The sequence below is a fragment of the Pieris napi genome, chromosome 7, assembly GCF_905475465.1.
Source record: "Pieris napi chromosome 7, ilPieNapi1.2, whole genome shotgun sequence".
NCBI lineage: Eukaryota > Metazoa > Arthropoda > Insecta > Lepidoptera > Pieridae > Pieris > Pieris napi.
The window spans coordinates 8906541-8925624 of NC_062240.1; the positions used below are offsets into that span (position 1 = coordinate 8906541).

General features: G+C 34.2%; 1 protein-coding gene across 5 annotated transcripts in view; it reads right to left on the reverse strand.

Moving 5' to 3' along the window:
* Positions 1-19084, reverse strand: part of LOC125050787 (serine/threonine-protein kinase 26) — an 82929-nt gene that overhangs the window by 50963 nt on the left and 12882 nt on the right. For 2 of the 5 annotated variants that reach the window (XM_047650792.1, XM_047650794.1), the window contains exons 1-2: positions 17448-18387; positions 12655-12879 (exon numbers count right to left, since the gene is read on the reverse strand). In XM_047650792.1, coding sequence (XP_047506748.1) covers positions 12655-12879; positions 17448-17735 — 513 coding nt within the window. In that variant the 5' untranslated portion in view covers positions 17736-18387. Of the gene's footprint in view, positions 1-12654; positions 12880-17447; positions 18388-19084 lie in introns of those variants that run through there. The other 3 variants (XM_047650793.1, XM_047650796.1, XM_047650795.1) reach the window with 3 other exon arrangements.

Sequence of the window (19084 nt, forward strand, 5' to 3'; positions counted from 1 at the left end):
CACAGACATCAGTTCATTCAGTTAATAAAGCTACACCTATAATTCCTCAATACAAATAAAACACAAATATTTGCTGCTTTATAGCAATATTAACATTCGATTTACAATCCAATAACAGAACATTATTCAAATAATCATTGTGTCTATTACTGGTGTATTTCAAAGCCGTCAAATCGCGGGGAAGATAAAACAGGCGTTGCAACTATAAAAGAGCGATAGTGTTTTTTAATGCTATAAATAATAGACCTACCTCCGGACCGGTTGTGTTCGTGAGGTAATGCCCACATATCAACATTACAGTTGTAGCTGTAAAAACTAGTCTACAACAGGTGGGATTACATCTTAGACCAGGTACAACGAGCGCACCAATCCGGTTCTGTCGCTAATCGGTAACATTGGCATCCCCAGTTGTTCTCTCATATTTGCTATTTAAATTAACAAATTTCAGTAGCCTTTAACATTAGATAGATATCTCTTAAATACATAAATCTTTGATAAATAGGTTTCTTTTTCCTTCTGTGGAGACAGTGAGCATTTATGTTGTATTGGGAGCATCGGCCCCAGTGACGCATGCGCACCTCCTGCGCAACGGTCAATTTACTAAATTTATAGCGGCTGCAAGGTCGCAGAAGGATAACGACCCGGCCCACTTATTACGAAACAAACATTTAGGTTAAAAATATACTAAATGTAATCGGCAAATATCACCCGCATTAATTAACACGAATTGTATAATACCAATTAATTTGGTAACATTTTCATTCGGTTATAAATCAAAGAGCGACTACCGTTGAAATAATTAATCGGATGTCAGATGCGACGAAACAGGGAGCGGGCAATGAGTATAATTGAATCCAAACGAAAGCAGATTCAGACCAGATTGAATGGCTAACAAAAAGCGATGAATGTACGCGCGACACATCCGTCCATTTCAGCAAACATATCTCTTCCATCGAATAAACTGGCTGAAAATATTATTACCTGATAGTGTTAGAAGAATATTAACTCATCATTAATCTTAGCACCAATTGATTGAATATTCGATGGAAAACAGGTACATAGCCCGAGTTTACGGGTTAAATCCGATCGGACGAAAGCGCTCGTTATCGAGTTAACGTTAATTTTCCTTAATAGCATTACCTCCGACTGCAGGCATGCACTCTCCGTTTGTAACCACGTTAGAAACATTAAAATTTAACCAATGACCTGATTCGCTCAAAACACGAAGTACGTTTTAATTATTAGGTATATTATACGATGTTGTTAAGTGCTTTATAATTACACCTTTGTCAAGACTAATGTGTATACGTACTATTAATTTCTGTTTAAATTTTTACCTATTATTGATTTTATTTTTTGGAAGTTATACTTCTTTTGGCGCGTTAGGGAAAAATGATGAGAGCAAATTTTTACGATGCGCGCGCACACCGTCACAAAAAACCAACACGCTGAAGTTAGCAAATGTCCATTTCTTTAATTATGTAGAAATACTTTTTTTGTTTTGTGATATTTAAATAAACTATATTTCACTAGATAATGCGTTATAAAAAAAAAATTGTATTAAATACCTTTTTTTTTTCTATTTTTAGTGTAGTTTTTTTTACAAACGTAGAATACAATTTTTGAAAAGATTTTTATCTTGTTACGCCAAAGAAGTATAGCTTCTAACGCGTATACATAAGTACACACACGTTTTTTTTTTAATCTTAATTTACATACATTGTATTTGTAATGTCTGTCATGTTTCCTTTTAATAAATAAATGATCTGCTTAATAAATCATAATTTTTAGTACTATAATCTGTTTGAAACAAACGCAAGAGTAAACAGCCAATCCTCTTTCATATACGAATTCTCCCCAATGAGGTCAACGTAAACTAATTAGACATACATCAATTGAGATGAAGACAGTACGAGGTAGAATTGGATTGAACCGCCTATAGCATTATTGACTCGTGATAAGGTATTAGAGGCCACAACGTTTAACTTATTAAGGAAGCCTCTCTACTCCCTCTAATGAGATTATCCGTCGGGCATGACGTGAATCGACGCGTGGAATATTACACTGTTGTTTCAATTCGCCTTGCTCGTGACCGCTCCTCAGGGGTATTGTGAAAAATATTTGCTATGTACCTACAGCGTTTCATTGCCTTTTATTACTAGCAACATAGCGCGTTGATACTTGATAGAGTGCTATCTCAAAATTATAGGCTGTACAAACTCCCAAGCAAAATCAGAGAATTATCACTAAATAAATTCAAAGCTCTCGTTTATAAATTTGACGAATATTTAAATAATCCTAATCCTTGGGATTGATGTGCTCCAGTTCAAACAATCCAGTTCAAACAATTTGTATGACTTAAAACTTATCTTCGAGATTAAAAAGAATGGCGGAAAGTTTCTTGCCAGTTCTTCTTGCCCGCTATACGGGCTTGACTTGCGATTTGGTAGTAAACGTAAATTTAGAATTAATTTAACTTCTTTTCTGACGTTCATAAGTGTACTTTCCTGTATGAATAAAGTTATCTTGAGTTTGAGTCGGTACATCCTATTTAAAGCTTTAAAGATACATATTTGATTTTTGCAGTTTCAATCAAATGTGCAGGGTTTTTTTTTCGAAATGCATTTTCGGCAACGCATAAATGCCTCCACAGCTGTGTTAAAAGGACGGAAGCGATTTTGTCGTATGTCGAGTGTCGCTTCGGTAATACCAAAGAAAAACTTTTTATAAAACTTCGTGAAGCATAATAGCGAGCGCCTTTCTTTCTGCACAATACAACTCCTAAAATAAACGTTATCACCGGATCCTCGAGTGGAGAGCATACTTATGGATTGTTTAAAACTTGACGCCGCGTTAAACAAACATTTATTTAAAATTTTAAACACGATTTTATTTAAAAAGTTTTTATTTGAAAAATAAAATATTCCCTAGAGTGTAAAAACAACTGATGGCTACTTAAAAACTTTAACATATTCTTTCTCTCATTCTTCTTGCAATTGAGGCTAATTTAAACTAAACTTATATGCATATAAGAAGAAAAGATCAAGGGAGCAATGAATATCAAGGGTTGGAGCGTCACTGGATTGGTTTATTCGTCACTTTCATAATTATAAAGTGAGAGATATAATATTTATAGTTATTTTCATTATAATTTGTTAATGTAGACAATACAACATACGGAAGTATCTCAAGGATTTATCGTACAAATAGTAACGGATGAATTACATCTCATAAGTGCCGTTAATGTACCGTAAACGCCCCGTAATGTCGTATGTCAGAGGTCGGGCTATAAACAACATCCATGTACCACGGTAATCTTTATCATGTTTTGCTTATAGAATATTATAACTTTCCTATAAGTCGCACGTTCTCTCGGTACCAACATAGGTTCGGTATTTTAGCAACTTTGCTATAATAATACCTATATTACGGTACGGTAACGGTTCAAATTAGCTACGAAATCGCTGATCTTTCAATTCCCTATCTTTATATTTTTGTATTTTGGTTATAGGACACTTATCGCATTTACTAAATGATCTATCCGCCTAATTAACGAAATATATTTTTTTTGGAAAAACATTTTCTAAGATAGACTTTTATTTAGAAATTTGTTAAAAGCTTCCTTCCAATAGCTCAATAACAATATCGTAAAAGTTAAACTACAAAAATAATAATACGAACGATTACAGATCAAACGGTGACAATGTTTTGCATAATCCATCTTAAAATGTATCTTCAAAAAGTCGTATTCAATTTACTTCTCGCCTTGTAAAATTTTATATCGTTTAACATCAAGATTTATGGACATTTTTATTATATTTTAATGTTTCATGTTTACAGCGCCTTTAGAATGTAGAGACAACAAATTAATGTTACGTTTAAAGACTGTCTTCTAGCTCTTGCGTGACTATTAGTAACATAATATTTTAATTAAAACTCAGTAAGAAATACACTCCTATATTCCTACCACATATTTTTTACACAATTTTTTTTAAACGGAGGGAGCACATTAGTACTATTTGTAAATTTAGTTATTGCATTGAATAACTAAGCTATAATAATAAATGCATAGTAGGCATTTAAAGGCCGGCAACGCACTCGCGAGCCCTGTGGCATTGAGTGTCCATGGGCGGCGGTATCACTTAACATCAGGTGGGCTGGCCCGTTTACCCCTGTTCTATAAAAAGAGTCTAAATACCGAGTTTATTTGACGAATTCAGAAGGCACAGACACTGCACACATAGAAAGATAAATTTATTATATAATATTTATATAATTTAAAGTTTGAATGTAATTTCACATTATTGTAATATTTTTAGATTTGATATCTATATAGCTATCTAATAGTATTATTTGTATTGAATTAAATTAGTTACTTCGTTATATATATTAATGTTTAAATTGATATCTTTTGAATTTATTAAAAATACCGTGGCATTATCACTAACAATCTCTTACAGGTAGTATTTTTTTGTAAATACAATATTTGTCTGCATATTCAAAATAGCTAAAGTGTATTATTAAATGGTTTTTAGTAAGCCTTCAATAGAAAAAAATCAAACAGTATTTTGTACTAGAAAAAAGACGTTAGAAATTTTTCTTTACACAAATTATAGAAATTCGTTAAATTTTGCAGCAATAATAAACGTACAATATCTTATATTAAAACGTCTGCTCGATCACTTGGCCTCGTTTCGTAAGCCGCGATACTTCGATTTTAAGCCAAATAACATTTATTCAAAAGAATTTGGTTTAGTTACTAAAACATACTATCACAAAGAAGACTCATTACGAAAGTTATTAAAAATATATTTTATTCGATTAATTTAATGCTAGGTACATGTATGTGTAGTATGAATTATAAGCTATGTATATCTTTTGTTTGACCTGTTTCTTTGACTTCTAAAAGAAATCCGCTTATTTGCACTCTACACTAATATTATAAAGAGAAATGATTTAATAATTGTTTGTTTGCATTGCTCTAAAGTTTTTGGACAGATTAGAAAAATCTTTTGACCATTAGAATCCTACATTACAAATATAAGCCTATGCTCATAAGGAATTATGAGCATAGGCTATATTTTCAAAAAAGTTAGGAATTATGAAAACTTCCCCATTTTACCCAAAGTTTGAAAAATTAATTACGATGCGAAAACTATTGGCAATAGAGCAAAGTGATGTACATCAATAAAAACATAAAGTCATCTGTACCAAGTCTAACTATTACATCTTTATATATATATAAATGTGGGTAAAATTGGATAAAATATTTGTGTGATCAAAAATGTTTTGGATTTATACTTTTTTATTTAAGATACAGAACATTTGTCGGGTCCGCTTGTAAATAAAAAAAATAACATTCATCAAAGCAAGGATAGTTGGTACATAAAAACATTCCAACAAATCTATACGAATTTCAAACTTACTTACTTCTATAATTCAACGCTTTCAGACTAAGTTAGCAAAGTCTAACACCGCATTGCAGTCAACTCAAGGGCAAACTATCCTTAACTCTGGGTTCTGAACCTACGAGACGGTCGTCGACCCCTCAGTCCAGGATTCATAAAATTAGTTTTTATAAGTCATTTCGTGTCAGGGTTGACCGCAATTGACGAACCTTGACCGTTTGTAAATTCGTGAATAGGTCAGTGAGGCTCTTTGTTAATTAACTAGATGCGCTGAATGAACTCTCCGAAATATGATAGTAATATGACTTTGGCGCGGTTCACGTACGTTACGTAAGCACTATAGGGGGAGGGGGGTTTTTGATTTTCTTCTTTGGTGATTACGTCAACAGTAATTCTTTACTTTTTTACACATATTAGCCAGACATTGTCTATGCTTAAATAAAGGTTCTATTACAAGTACATTTTAAGCAAGACTAAGAAAATCAATATTCCATTATATACAAGAATCCATTAGCTCACAATTTTTTTATAGGACAGGGGAGCAGATGCGGTGCCGGCCTTTGAGGGAGATGTACAGTTGTACACTCTACACTCTATTCAGGACTTACAATGCTACTTTAAATACTTACAACATTATATGCTGTAGTTTTTTAAAGTAACAGTAAAGTCCAACCACTCCAACAATACCATGTATTATCGAACATCTAAAGATCATTCACATCTTGCACTCCAAGTAACTCCCAAGTTTTACTGTGCTTGTTGTTTTGCAACTTTCAACAAATCCGAACGTAAATTTGAAAACTACTAAGGCCATTTGTGTAATTGTTTACCAGTATTCTATTTTTAAAATTGAAATGGTTTCCGAATTTAAATGTAGAACATCCGGACTTTCCAACCTGGATGCCATATTTTGACCAATAATACTATTCAAATAACATATCAACCAATCGTAAAATACTTAAAAATAACGATGTTCTCGAGAACCCGTTCTAAGCTTTGCGTTTAGCGTGAAGCGGTGCGTCGACATTTTTTCCTTAAGGTCGAATGGCCGGTGAGTCAGCGTCCTTCACCTCGCATTTAACATCCGCTTTAATACACCCCATACAACAATTTCCAGAATTTTACAGACTTCCTGCATTTTTTAAATCTAGAATTTTATATCTTCTTATACACATGGACTAAATTGAATTTTGTCAATACTTCCACAAAAAATCGCCCAACTGTTTAGTAAGTATTTTTTTAAATAATAATAATCTTGTTGTTAATGTATCGAAATTAGTGTTGGTCTAGCTTCAACGTGCGACTCTCATTCCTGAGGTCGTAGGTTCGAACCCCGGCTGTGCACTAATGGACTTTCTGTCTATGTGCGCATTTAACATTCGCACGAACGGTGATGGAAAACATCGTGAGTCGGCGGCGTGTGTCAGGCACAGGAAGCTGATCACCTACTTGCTTATAAATCATCATAAAACACATTCAGAAATCTGAGGCTCATACCGAATTAGGGTTGTAGCGCCACTGATTTTTTTTTAAATTGTAATCAAATCAAAATGTTTTTACATAGAGGTTTGATTATCAACACTATCTTCATAAAACCACAATGTCCGCATAGTGTTAACATCATATTAATATTTATTTATCATTTACACAGCAATGACGTAAATCACCAGTGAGCTTAGCATTCAAGGTCTGTATCTCCTGATGTTAGTCGTAAAAGCAGAATATTATATTTATAAACATACTAGCTACATACTGCGTCGTACATAAATTCCTTTTAAATATTATAAAGAGGTAAAGTTTGTGAGGCTAAACCGATTAGGAAACTCTTTTACTAATGTAGTCACGTTATTTGTGAGTGTCAGAGGCTATACCACATATGCTAGAATTCTAGAGAAATGTTGCAAAGCTTGATAATACCTATGTCTAAATTTTATATATAAGTCACAAAAGTTAGTACAACGAAGTGGGCGCAAATCAACTAGTATTATATAAAAGCAAGTCCACCGCCGCGTATCTCTGTCTGTTCCCGATAAAATCAAAAACAATGGCCCGATTTTTTGGCGATTTTCACCTATATATAGAATGATTCATTAGGAAGGTTTTATTTATTAGCATTAATAACTCCTTAGTAGTTCTGAATTTTATAAATCGTTGTGGTTGGTCTTGGGTAGTGAATATATGACATGTGAGATACAGGTATCGTTGGTATCAGTCCCCGCCGGTAAAATCCCGTTAAGAAAGTCTTCAATGTCGACTGTCGCAAGAAAATAATTCAATGGACTAGTCTTTATTCCAAAACATATTGGGGTTTCCCTGTTCATAGTTCGTAGGTAATCTCCCGGCGGTATAATCAAGCTAGGAAAGTCCCTATGTCGCCCAATTTCAATATCAAGTTATTTTGAACATATAGGGACATGATAATAAGGAATATATAGAACAACAATCTTATTTATAATAAATATTTATCCATTCATCGTTTTTGTAAATACTGCGAAATTGGAAAGATCTAAAAATTAAACATAATATGTAATGCCAAAAACTAAAAAGAACAAAAAAAACACTTGTTTTTGTTACAAACAAAAAAAAACGTTTAAAACCTTAGATGTTTGATAAAAATAAAAAAAATATTATGGTTTAGGTTTAGGCTGTGTAATTCCCTGATCTCTATAAACTATATTACGTCAACATACTTACGTAACTTTACTAAAAACATATGTACATAAGACAAGATATGCCCTTTTCTTACGATTGCACTTAATTACTTATAATAAATAAAACTAAAATAACGTTTCTGGGCGTGCTTTACAGTGTAATAAGAGAATTCGAAATTCGAAACTAACCACAAAAATACTACGGTATTCACAATATTAGACTATAGATTTACCAAGGTAATATGACAAAGCACTCGATACTAAAAGGATCTGGGCGTAACAAGAGCCATAAACATGTTTGTCACGTGTCTCAAGTTCATTTCACTAATTGAGCCTCCCTCCCTCATACGTCATTAAACCGTGCCAGAATAACGCGTTATAAATCTTCGTACTAAACTGTTTAATGTTTATTGTAACCTAAAGCATGACACTTAAAAATCTAATAATTAAATAGATAGCTTTACGATATATTGTAAGGCCTACAACGCACTAGCGGCTGGCCGCAATGCGGTGTGCCGCTGCGGCGGGCCGCGGTATATACGGTCCGCCGTAGCGGCCTGCCGTATTCCGGCTAACCGTCCCTATTGCGGTCCTATTGCGGTCTGCCGCAATCGTCACTCGTCAGTGCTTCTTGAAATATTACAAATTCAAATTTAATGACGTGGAATAAGTGATACATGTATCTTATGTTCCATAATAAACATATTTTATTTTTTTCTCTTTTAAAATAGGTTTACAATATTTTGTTTACATTTGTTAAATAATAATATGTGATGACGTAGGTAGGACGGCTAACCGCGCCGAGTGCGTGGAGGGGACGCGGCGCGCCGCATCATTCAACCGGTGCGGCTCGCCGGAGCTCCAGATCAACCGGAGCGGTTGACGGTTGACCGCAAGTCAGTGCGTTGTTATCGTGCGGTTTCATATAATAATCGATGTGCGGCCCGCCGCAGCGGCACACCGCATTGCGGCCAGCCGCTAGTGCGTTGTAGGTCTAACTAATAAGAAATTTAATGACAACAATAAAGAAATGGATATACGGTTATTAATTCTCTAATTAAACTAGCAGCCCTTGCGAACTTCGTTTCGCCCTAATATGAGTTTTTCTACTTAGCCTACCTTTTTAGTCGTTACATACCAACATTTGAAACATTTTGTTATACTACCCTACAGAGACTGTTCGCTTTTTAGGCATAAAAGCCTAAGTAGTAAATAAAACTAAATTTTTCATTTTGTTTTGTAATTTTTCTCTCAAAAAAAACCTTCCTCATAGTTCAAGGAATAAATAATAAAAAAATACTTGAATTGGTCCAGCCGCCGAGATTCATTTTTATTTATATAGATATATATATATACTGATCTATCACCTTTGGAAACATGGTCTAAGTACGTTTCAATTGACGTTGCTTAAATTCATCGACGCAGACACAGCGGAAAATGAATTTTATAAAGATACACTGAGGACTTTCAGACTTAAATAATTATTTCTACTTATAAAATCCATATTATTTGAGGCAATTGTGAAATATATTAAACAACAGTGTCACAGTCAGTTTACATAAATTAACATTGATGAGTTTTGTAATTTTATCAGCGTCGAGCGAAATGAATGTTCGCGTGAAAATTTTAATATTCGCATACTAATGTCAATGCTCTTAATTGTAATAGCGAATTAATATTTACCTTTTACAAGACGAAAGCATTTACGTGCACAAATATTTAAATGAAATAAGGTAAACGTTTGTATGACTGTCATAGCAAGTAGGAGATCAGCTTCATGTGGTTACCGTCACGAACTAATGTTGTTGATCTGGGTAGAACCCCAGATTCCGCGTCTCCATCTCTATAAGGAGGACCCGGGGGCAGACAAAAATAAGTGTTTTAGCACTTCTTTACTCGCAAATCGAACGGAACTTCGTTTTACCATTATATGATTTGTACTTAGTCTACCTTTTTAGTAGCTACATCATGCTAGTCATGTAACATTTTGCTATGCTACGCATAGAAACTGCATTTCCGGAATAAAAATTTAATTTTTAATTATTCAAATCCTTTCCTCAGAATTCAAGGAATAAATAAATAAAAAATACTCGAAATACGTCCTGCCGTTCTCAAGCTTTGCACTTAGAAACATATTTATTTTAAAATTAATATCGAAGAACGCATCATTCATCGTAATCATTTTCGTTTCTTATTAAATAAATTAAGAAACGAGATTAGTACATATCACATTACTGATGATGTAAACTAAGTCGGAAGGTTCAGCTAATGCGTTATAAAGTATCGCAACGCTGCGAGTGCCTATAAAATGACGTATTGCGAATTCGAGTGCCGACTCGTTTGCATTGCATCGTATTTTGCAAGGCACGCATAACAACAGCTTTCGAAAGTGTGTCAAGATTGCAATAGCACACCCGACTCGATCAACAAAGCGAGAAATGCATAGCATCAAAACCTTTCCACTAAGTAGGTCTTCATTATTAATTAGCTTAAACCTATACTGCGTTTGCAATAATACCAATCAAAAACGGACATTATATACTTGTTATGGCTTGTGTAAAAAACGCATTGCAATAAAACTACTTTTAAGAATTAAACCTAGTTCCTTACGTAACGAAAACTGTCTTATACATTAACAAGCCGTAAGATAAAACTAAAAATCTATTTCATATATCGAAAGCATCGTCAATTTCTGGCTGAGTGCCACTGTACCACTATTCTGTGCTTATAGGGATTAACATATGAAATCCTATCAAGCGATTGTGACCACTATCCCACAATAACATAAAACGCCGACCACAAGCCACTACAATCAATAAACCTAACAAAGCGGTATAGAAATATAACGGGACTACGCCAAACGTGGAACGTAAATATTACGCCGAATTTATGTTCTATGAATAGTCATGTTTATGAAACAATCAACAGTCTATTGTTTAATACGCCATTGACAACACCCACATGACTCTCCCATCAGGTAAGCTTGACAATGAGTCACTTATTATTATTTCGTCGCGTTAATCTAAATCTGCGCATGTACAGATTTTGCTTAGCGTGAGGTTCTAGGTAAGTGATCATACCCAAACAGATCGTGGGATTCCACATGGTAAGTGAGAAAAAAAAAGAGAAATCAAAGAATGAACAATCTGTACTGACGTGGGCTGACTGACCACTACAATTAAGAGCGCAAGACGGAACCATCGCTCTCTGGCTAGAGGACTTAGATCAAGTATAAATTATACATTCTTTATTAAAATTCAAAACTTGGCTCTCATTAAATGCATTGAGAATTATGTAAATATAACGAACTGGTTTAATGTTGACGTCGTGTTCTGACCTCAAAGAGTTCGTGACTGTTACTGCACCATAGATCACGCAAACGCAATTCACAATCGAATATACAACGTAAGTCAGCGAAGCCATGCTAAAACAAACTACGTATTACGAAATTTGCTGATGATTCATAAATTTAGATATCAACAATACTTTGCAAGCTTTCATTCAAAGTTGCGAATGTATACTCAAACTCAAACTCAAACTCAAAATATCTTTATTCAAGTAGGTAACCAAGTACACTTTTGAATAGTCAAGTTAAATTAATCGTAAATTTACATTTACTACCAGTTCGCAAGTCAAGGGCGTAGAGCGGGTAAGAAGAACTGGCAAGAAACTTTCCGCCACTCTTTTTAATCGCCAAGTATTGTCATACAAATTGTTTGAACTGGAGCAATTCAATCCCAAGGATTAGGATCATTTAAGTAGTCCTCAAATTTATAAAAAGCTTTGTTGATTAATTTTCGTTTAACGAGGACTTTGAATTTATTTAGTGATAATTCTCTAATTGCGCTTCTATATGATTCGATTAACAACGCAATATAACATTTCATAGATTATTATTAAAATATACTAGCGATTTTCTGCTAAAGAAAGAAATCATAAGAAATATGGTAAGTTTCATACTATTTTCTGTCTTATTTGCGTATAATATTGAGTTATGCTATCGTACCTACTAGCGAGGGAATGTAATGTACTTAGAGTGTAGGTGTACAGCCTACTGACTGATTAGTAAGTAGTAATAACTAAACATTTTACATTCGGTTAACAACTCAATGTAACATTGCAGACTATGTTATAAAATATACCCCAGCATTGATGGATTTTTCGGTCACCCTTTTTCTACAGAAACTAAAAGAACCCGAAATATGTCAATCACACAACATAATGGCACCCATTACGTGTGATCCCGCCGAAAAAGTATGAGATAAACAGACCCTGAGACAATGATTGATGCGCACATTGAGCGGAACTGATAAATAGAGCTACTTAAAGTATAATATTGGTATCTTTCATGTTATTTTCTGGATTATTTGTGTGTAATTTAACAGTTTTGCCGTCGTACCCACGGTATTAGGATGAAAGGTAGTCAGCCTACTGAATTGTTAAACAATAATTAATTTTGTATATATTTGAAATGAAATAGTGGAAGTCGAATCTATGGCGCTGGCACACACATACAAAACACCATGGTTCTGTCAAACTTGTTCATAATTTATATCCGCGAACGTTGCTATACCGATAATAATAGTAGAACTTACCTTTAAGTATGATCCATAATACTTGGTGACATATGGGCTGTCACACTGGGACAGCACCATAATCTCCTGCTGTATATCCTCGATCTCATCTTCGGCTTCTTCGAGGTCGATTATTTTAATAGCGACAACTTGTTGCGTCCTATTATCGACCCCTTTGAACACCTCGCCGAAGGAACCCTTGCCGATCTTCTCTTGTTTTGTGAAGATCAGCTCCGGGTCGACCTTCTGGAACAAGGGAGAGTTTTTGAATATCCCGAAATTTTTACATTGAAATTCGTAAACATTTTAACAAATTTTATCAATATGAAAGATAATCTACAGTTGTTGTGATATCTATTATTGGAATTTGTCGATATATTTAAATGATACCAAGCAAATATGTCTATTGCGAAATGTTTTAAACTAAATTAAGTTTTTATAGACACTGTGATTACACTAATTATATAATGGTCACTATTTACCGACGCAATTTCCTTTCATTAACTTAAATATCGCAATGTTTTTTATTGAGTTCAGCTATGTAATCGAAGTAGTAGATCGAAGTTTCAACTATGCTTAAGCAATGTCAAGGGTAATCTTGTAATCATATAATATGAATGAAATATGAAACGTTACTTTGAAAAAGCTTCGAGGCGACTCGGCATTTAGCTGAAGTCGCCAGAGTCAAGGTTCGCTTTAGAAGACGGGCCAACATTTCTCTACGTGACATCTTTAATAAGTATTCTACAGTATACAAATGCCCAATATGGTGAAATAAATTGTTCGTTATTTTTATGACATTATCCACACTCTTTCATATAAGTAGAGAATATTTAGGACACAAACAAGATAAGAAAATGAGATAATATGCCGTGCTTGTTAAAACTATATGATAATGAACTAAGATGTATCAGATTACAAAAATTTGATAAAAACATTCTTTGACGTCAAAACGTGTTTAAAAATTAAAATATCATGAATGATAAAGTAATTCTATATTACCTTTGAATACGCGATAGTAAGATAGTTTCGTTTGAAGTGTATATTATAAAATTTAAAAAAACAAAATTAAACGAAATCAGTAGGCCATCAATCACATTTTTTTTATTATTATACGTTTAGCTTACTTTTTGTACCACTAAAACATATACGCACGACAAAACATTCTATATACCATCTTATATACGTTAGAAATTCTTATTTAAAACACAATACGTGCCTCTTCTAAGACATCGTGACAAAGAGGCGGCAATAATAACATTATCACTCTGTTAAAATTCTGCTCGTGAAGGATCCTAAAAGGGGAGACTCATACGAACAAAAACCTTTTATTGAGTTTTGTCGGGATATTTCAAAGGTTAACAAAACATGAGAGTTATTTCGCCAGACGAGGATTTTATATGATAGAATAAATACGGTAAAGCATAAAATGTATGAACTTTACAATGCACTAGATCTAAGTCTCCAACAGAAACAAAATCTACAAATATTCTGACCGCGAGGAATTGTGTAGGCCAATCATTCACCGATAGTTATTTCGCTGGACGTGGATTTTATATGATAGACTAAATACGGTAAAGCATAAAATGTATGAACTTTACAATGCACTAGATCACCAACAGGAACAAAATCTACAAATATTATGGCCGCGAGGAATGATGCAGGCCAATCATTCACCGATTTTCGGTAGCAAGTGACACGTGTCAAAACGCGTTTTTTTACGCGCGACATTTTAAAAAAGCACATTACATATTAAGGCGACATCATCGTATTTAAATAAGAAATTCCATTACGTGTTCAATGTTATTTGATTACATTTATCATTGTTATTAATTTATCGCCACTAACTATTTCGTCATGAGACATTTCACAAACAATAATAGTTTATCTTCAGTATGTTGATAAAAAATGGAACACATGATTTAAAAATGGTCTAAATATTGATTAATATTAAATGTGATAAAATCCTTATCAAATTATTATCTACTTTAAACAGGAAAAAACACTAAATTTGTGAATTTCTGCGACTCATATTGCACGGGACGTACATATCTACTAGACATATATCTATCTATAACTTCTGTACAACACACTTATTGTATAGTTGGTTATTAGCTGCTAAAGGAATCAAGGACCTCCGAGTTACACACCATGAAGTTAGCTACTACGCCATGATGGTGGTATAAAACTCAATATAGAAAAAAACAGATAATATATTTTTTTTGCTAAATTACTTTAAACACTGTGTCAAAATGTCTATTTAAAATTCCGTACTTAGAAGTTACGAACAAGTTTATTATTATTACATTTGCAAACTAGTTGAAAGCTGTAGATTCAATTCACTGTTAAATCAAGTTAGTAAAATAAGGTACTCTGAGCAAACCATAACTACTATTTTGAGTTTAAAAATTCGTATTATAATAAGTTGTTATAACCTACATTACAATTTTCTCAATAATATTAATATATGAATGGATTTTAATTAAACATTTAATTGTTTTGAGCAGCGTATTTAAAACACAGTTCAAGCGTTAGATGTGCAAACACAGCAATGAGCGTCGTAGATATCTTATACCAGTTTTCATTTGACGCGATGCATTACATATAACAAATATGTAGGTATCTACTCAATAAAAAATATGTAAATCAACCCGAATGGAGTCAAACAAATACCAAATCGAAATCCCTTAGTGATTTTTAAAGACGCTTAATCGACTCACCGTAAAGTAAATTTAATTCTAAAATAGTAAATTTAATTAAAAAAATATTAACAGGGGATGATCGAATTGTGCAGTCGACAAATAATAAACAAATGAGTGCGCGTGGGCTTTTTGATAAATTTGATTTATTCCACCTACATTGGATTGCATAAACCTTCACGAATACGCATTAGATTTTGAAATACAGATGAGTAATACTACCGTAGCTACCGTGGCTCTAAGTTATAAGACAGTCATACTTAGTCTCGTAAATTAATAACTTACGTCAGTAAATACGTATTTAAATAGGGTTTACTACAAGGTTAAAAAGGTTCTTCTGCTTTCTTAAATCAGTGGTTAATATAAAAACTGATAATAATGAATTAATCACGTTTAAGCGTTCTGTTACGCATGCAACAAAAACAACAAATGTTCTGCCTCGTCTTTACTTTAAGTGAAAATGTGAAACCCACATCACACACGCATTAATTTAAAACTGTTGTTACATAACAAGTAATATAATTATCACCTCGATCCTCAACTACCAGCGGGACTTAATAAATTACCTGCAGCGAAAGGGCGTCCGCGACTGAATAGCTTAATTGACATCCGCCAATCTACTGCTATTAAAACTTTATTCCTCCTATTTTCGAATTCGAAATGTTTTATGTTATAATGTCACCTAATTCAAGTACCACACTGTCTTATTTTTGGTAGTTTGCTGTCTAAATATGTATAACTATAATAAGAACTTGGATTTTTCGAAATTTTTTTGTGAAATATACAGATTGTCCCATAAATAAATGTCGAGCCGAAATCTGGTGAGGTCAGAAAATTTATAGAAAAAATGTAATTTATGTATTTAAAAATTATTTCCCTTTAAAAATGTAAATTTATTTTATGTAACCTGTAGAATAATATGTATAGAAATAAAATGTACTATGCAATGTTGGCAAGTCATATAAAACAGCAGATTTAAATCTTAATTCCAAAGTATCACACCACTTAAAAATGTTCTGTAATTTTTTTTTATTTGCTGGGATCAGTAAGCTATTACCCATTACTAGATTTCCGTCTTACGTTGACTCACGGTACTCACTCTTATATCATGTTTTGGGACTGCTAACGGACATAAAACCGCCAGTTCTAGCTCGTTGGGTATAACATGACTTCAGTAAGAAGATTGAAAACACTAGTTTACACGAAATCACAGACTTAAAAGTAAATACGGTGTTTAACAAATTTATCAACATCGGCTATCACTGTATCATTTCACATGTCATGATGTTCGAAAAGGTTTTACTTCAGTAAGAAAATCGTATAATTTTTTCGTGTATATTGTCAATTTAACACATAACCATACTGTTAATAATCAAAGCGAAGTAGTTCCTTATTTCATTGTTGGACATGCGACTAGGTGATTTATTGCAACAATAAGAGATTACTGCAATAAAGATTGTTCAAATTGTGACGTAAATAAAACGACACTTTTTCTTAGGGAATAAAATGTAGTAGGTATTATACATTTGAAACATCGTGTTTACATTATACGACTTGTCTATTGATAGCTTAAAATCGTTCGTGCATTCGAATAAAGCATCTATTAAAATACCAGACGCATTTTTTATTCTAGTAATTGGAATTATTATTAGTAAATATGTTGAAAAATAACTTGTCTAAATACAACCCGTAATTCGGTTAGATATACATTTCGCTTGTATTGACTTAATAAAACCAGTACACAATGTACTTAATATTTTAATAATGTATTATATCTTTGCTAATTTGTATTCAGAATATCAGCAAGTTCACAGTGAATTACATTAACCGAGTATCGAAGCGACATACCTTGGATGAATATTAGAAATGCATTCGTGTCGGGTGACGCGTGCGCATTCGACATCCGACACGCATTGCGAAAGACGAGGAAATCAAGTTGGAAATTGTAATATGAAAACGGTGAATTAAACACGCCTAGGAAATATTAGCCTTCCTATGTTTACGAGAATTTATTTCAACCGATAACCATATCATCAAACCAAAATTTATATTATTTGGATTAATGGATCAAGTAGCAGAAGGTTTTAATGCTTTATGAACTTTATAATCACTTACGTTCGCGCCATGCCTATTATGTGACGGTCGATTTGGTGCAGGTCTGGCTGGCTGTGGAGGCACTGCCTTCATCTGCCTGCGATCAAAAGAAGACGCGTTGCTACCAGACCAACTCCAACGACCGGGTCCATTGCTTCCATGAGGAAGCGAGTATGACGACTGGGGCCTTAAATGTCTAACATTCGGTCCAGACAAAATAGGACCTGCTGGACCACGCTGCTGTATAGGGACGGTGTGCCCTTGAACGTAATGGTAATGTGGAGGAGTAGAAACCGCTGCACCCCACATTTTAATCACTTATCACGCACATGCACTAATTCAAATTCACCAATCACCTCATCATATCAATCGTGATTGCCAACTGAAAGCACTTAGCACTGCACAAGCACTGGGACCCCGTTATCGCCCTTGTAGATAATATTTTAATTAGCCGATTAGAGACACATTTTATAATTTAAATGATTATCGCGCAATAGACAAGAAACGAGTGAACCATTCCACGGTTTGAAATATTAAGGTTGCTTGAAGCAGTGAACACTTCGAAAGCAAGGCACCACCGGACATTGCCAAGACGCGTTTAGAATTAATTTGTCTTTGATCGACAATTGTTTCGACAAATAAGGGCACTAATGATCAAGTCATTTAAATCGTATTAATAAAAAAACGACGCCACCAAAAGCAATCCAAGAGGGGGTAGATACTTTATTAGAAACTATTCTAATATCGGAAGGGGAACAATAATGGAAATCTCAAAACTATACATTTTCTTATCACTTTCAAACACTGCCACTGTAAGGGCTTCCTTGAGTTAAACTCAATGAATTTCGTAATCCAATGGTAACTTGATCGACAGCCACTTCACAGTTCGACAAACAGCAGAGGAGAAATCAGGCCCGACACGAGTAATCCATAATGATGGATAGCGTGTGAGTTAGAACGCATTTGAGTGTAGACTGGTTGCGTGCTGGCATTGCTCGTAAAACGTTCCACATCGTCCGTCCTGGCAATTGCATTATAATTTTTCGCAAGGGAGCGCGCGGGCGCAACGGTTGCGCGGGTGGCGGGAGGCGGAGCCAACAGACCGTGCAGCACCAGCTGCTTGCGGCGGCGGCGCAACTGAACCTCTACGTTATACTGCTTACCAAAACGACGATTCCATTCACATTAGCCTTGCGTCGTGGGCGGAATAGAATCACAGTCATTACTATTCATACTCTAACGTAACACGTTCTTCTTTATCTTCGATTATCTTAAACTGTAACTTAGATAAACAGCAAAGTACCACGTGAAAGGGAAAGTTAATAGGCACATTTGAAATACAATCATAGCTGTCTGTAGATTAAACATAAAACAATAGATGGCCTCATGTTAAAATAATGGTACACGAAACGCGTATTTAGATACGTTGTTCTCAGAACAAAGAACAAAATGGAGGAACAATGACAAATTGGTATTAGGCGTTCCCGTTAACGAGCGCGAAAGTCAGCAAGACAAAAGCATTACAAAACTTTCGTTGACCTGTTGTTCGTTGGCTCAAGTAGTATGTACAATGTACATAGGATTAGTATTCCATTAACAACATTTCGTGGCAATGGCTTGGTCTGTACTGAGGAGTCACCGGCCTCACACTCGTGCTT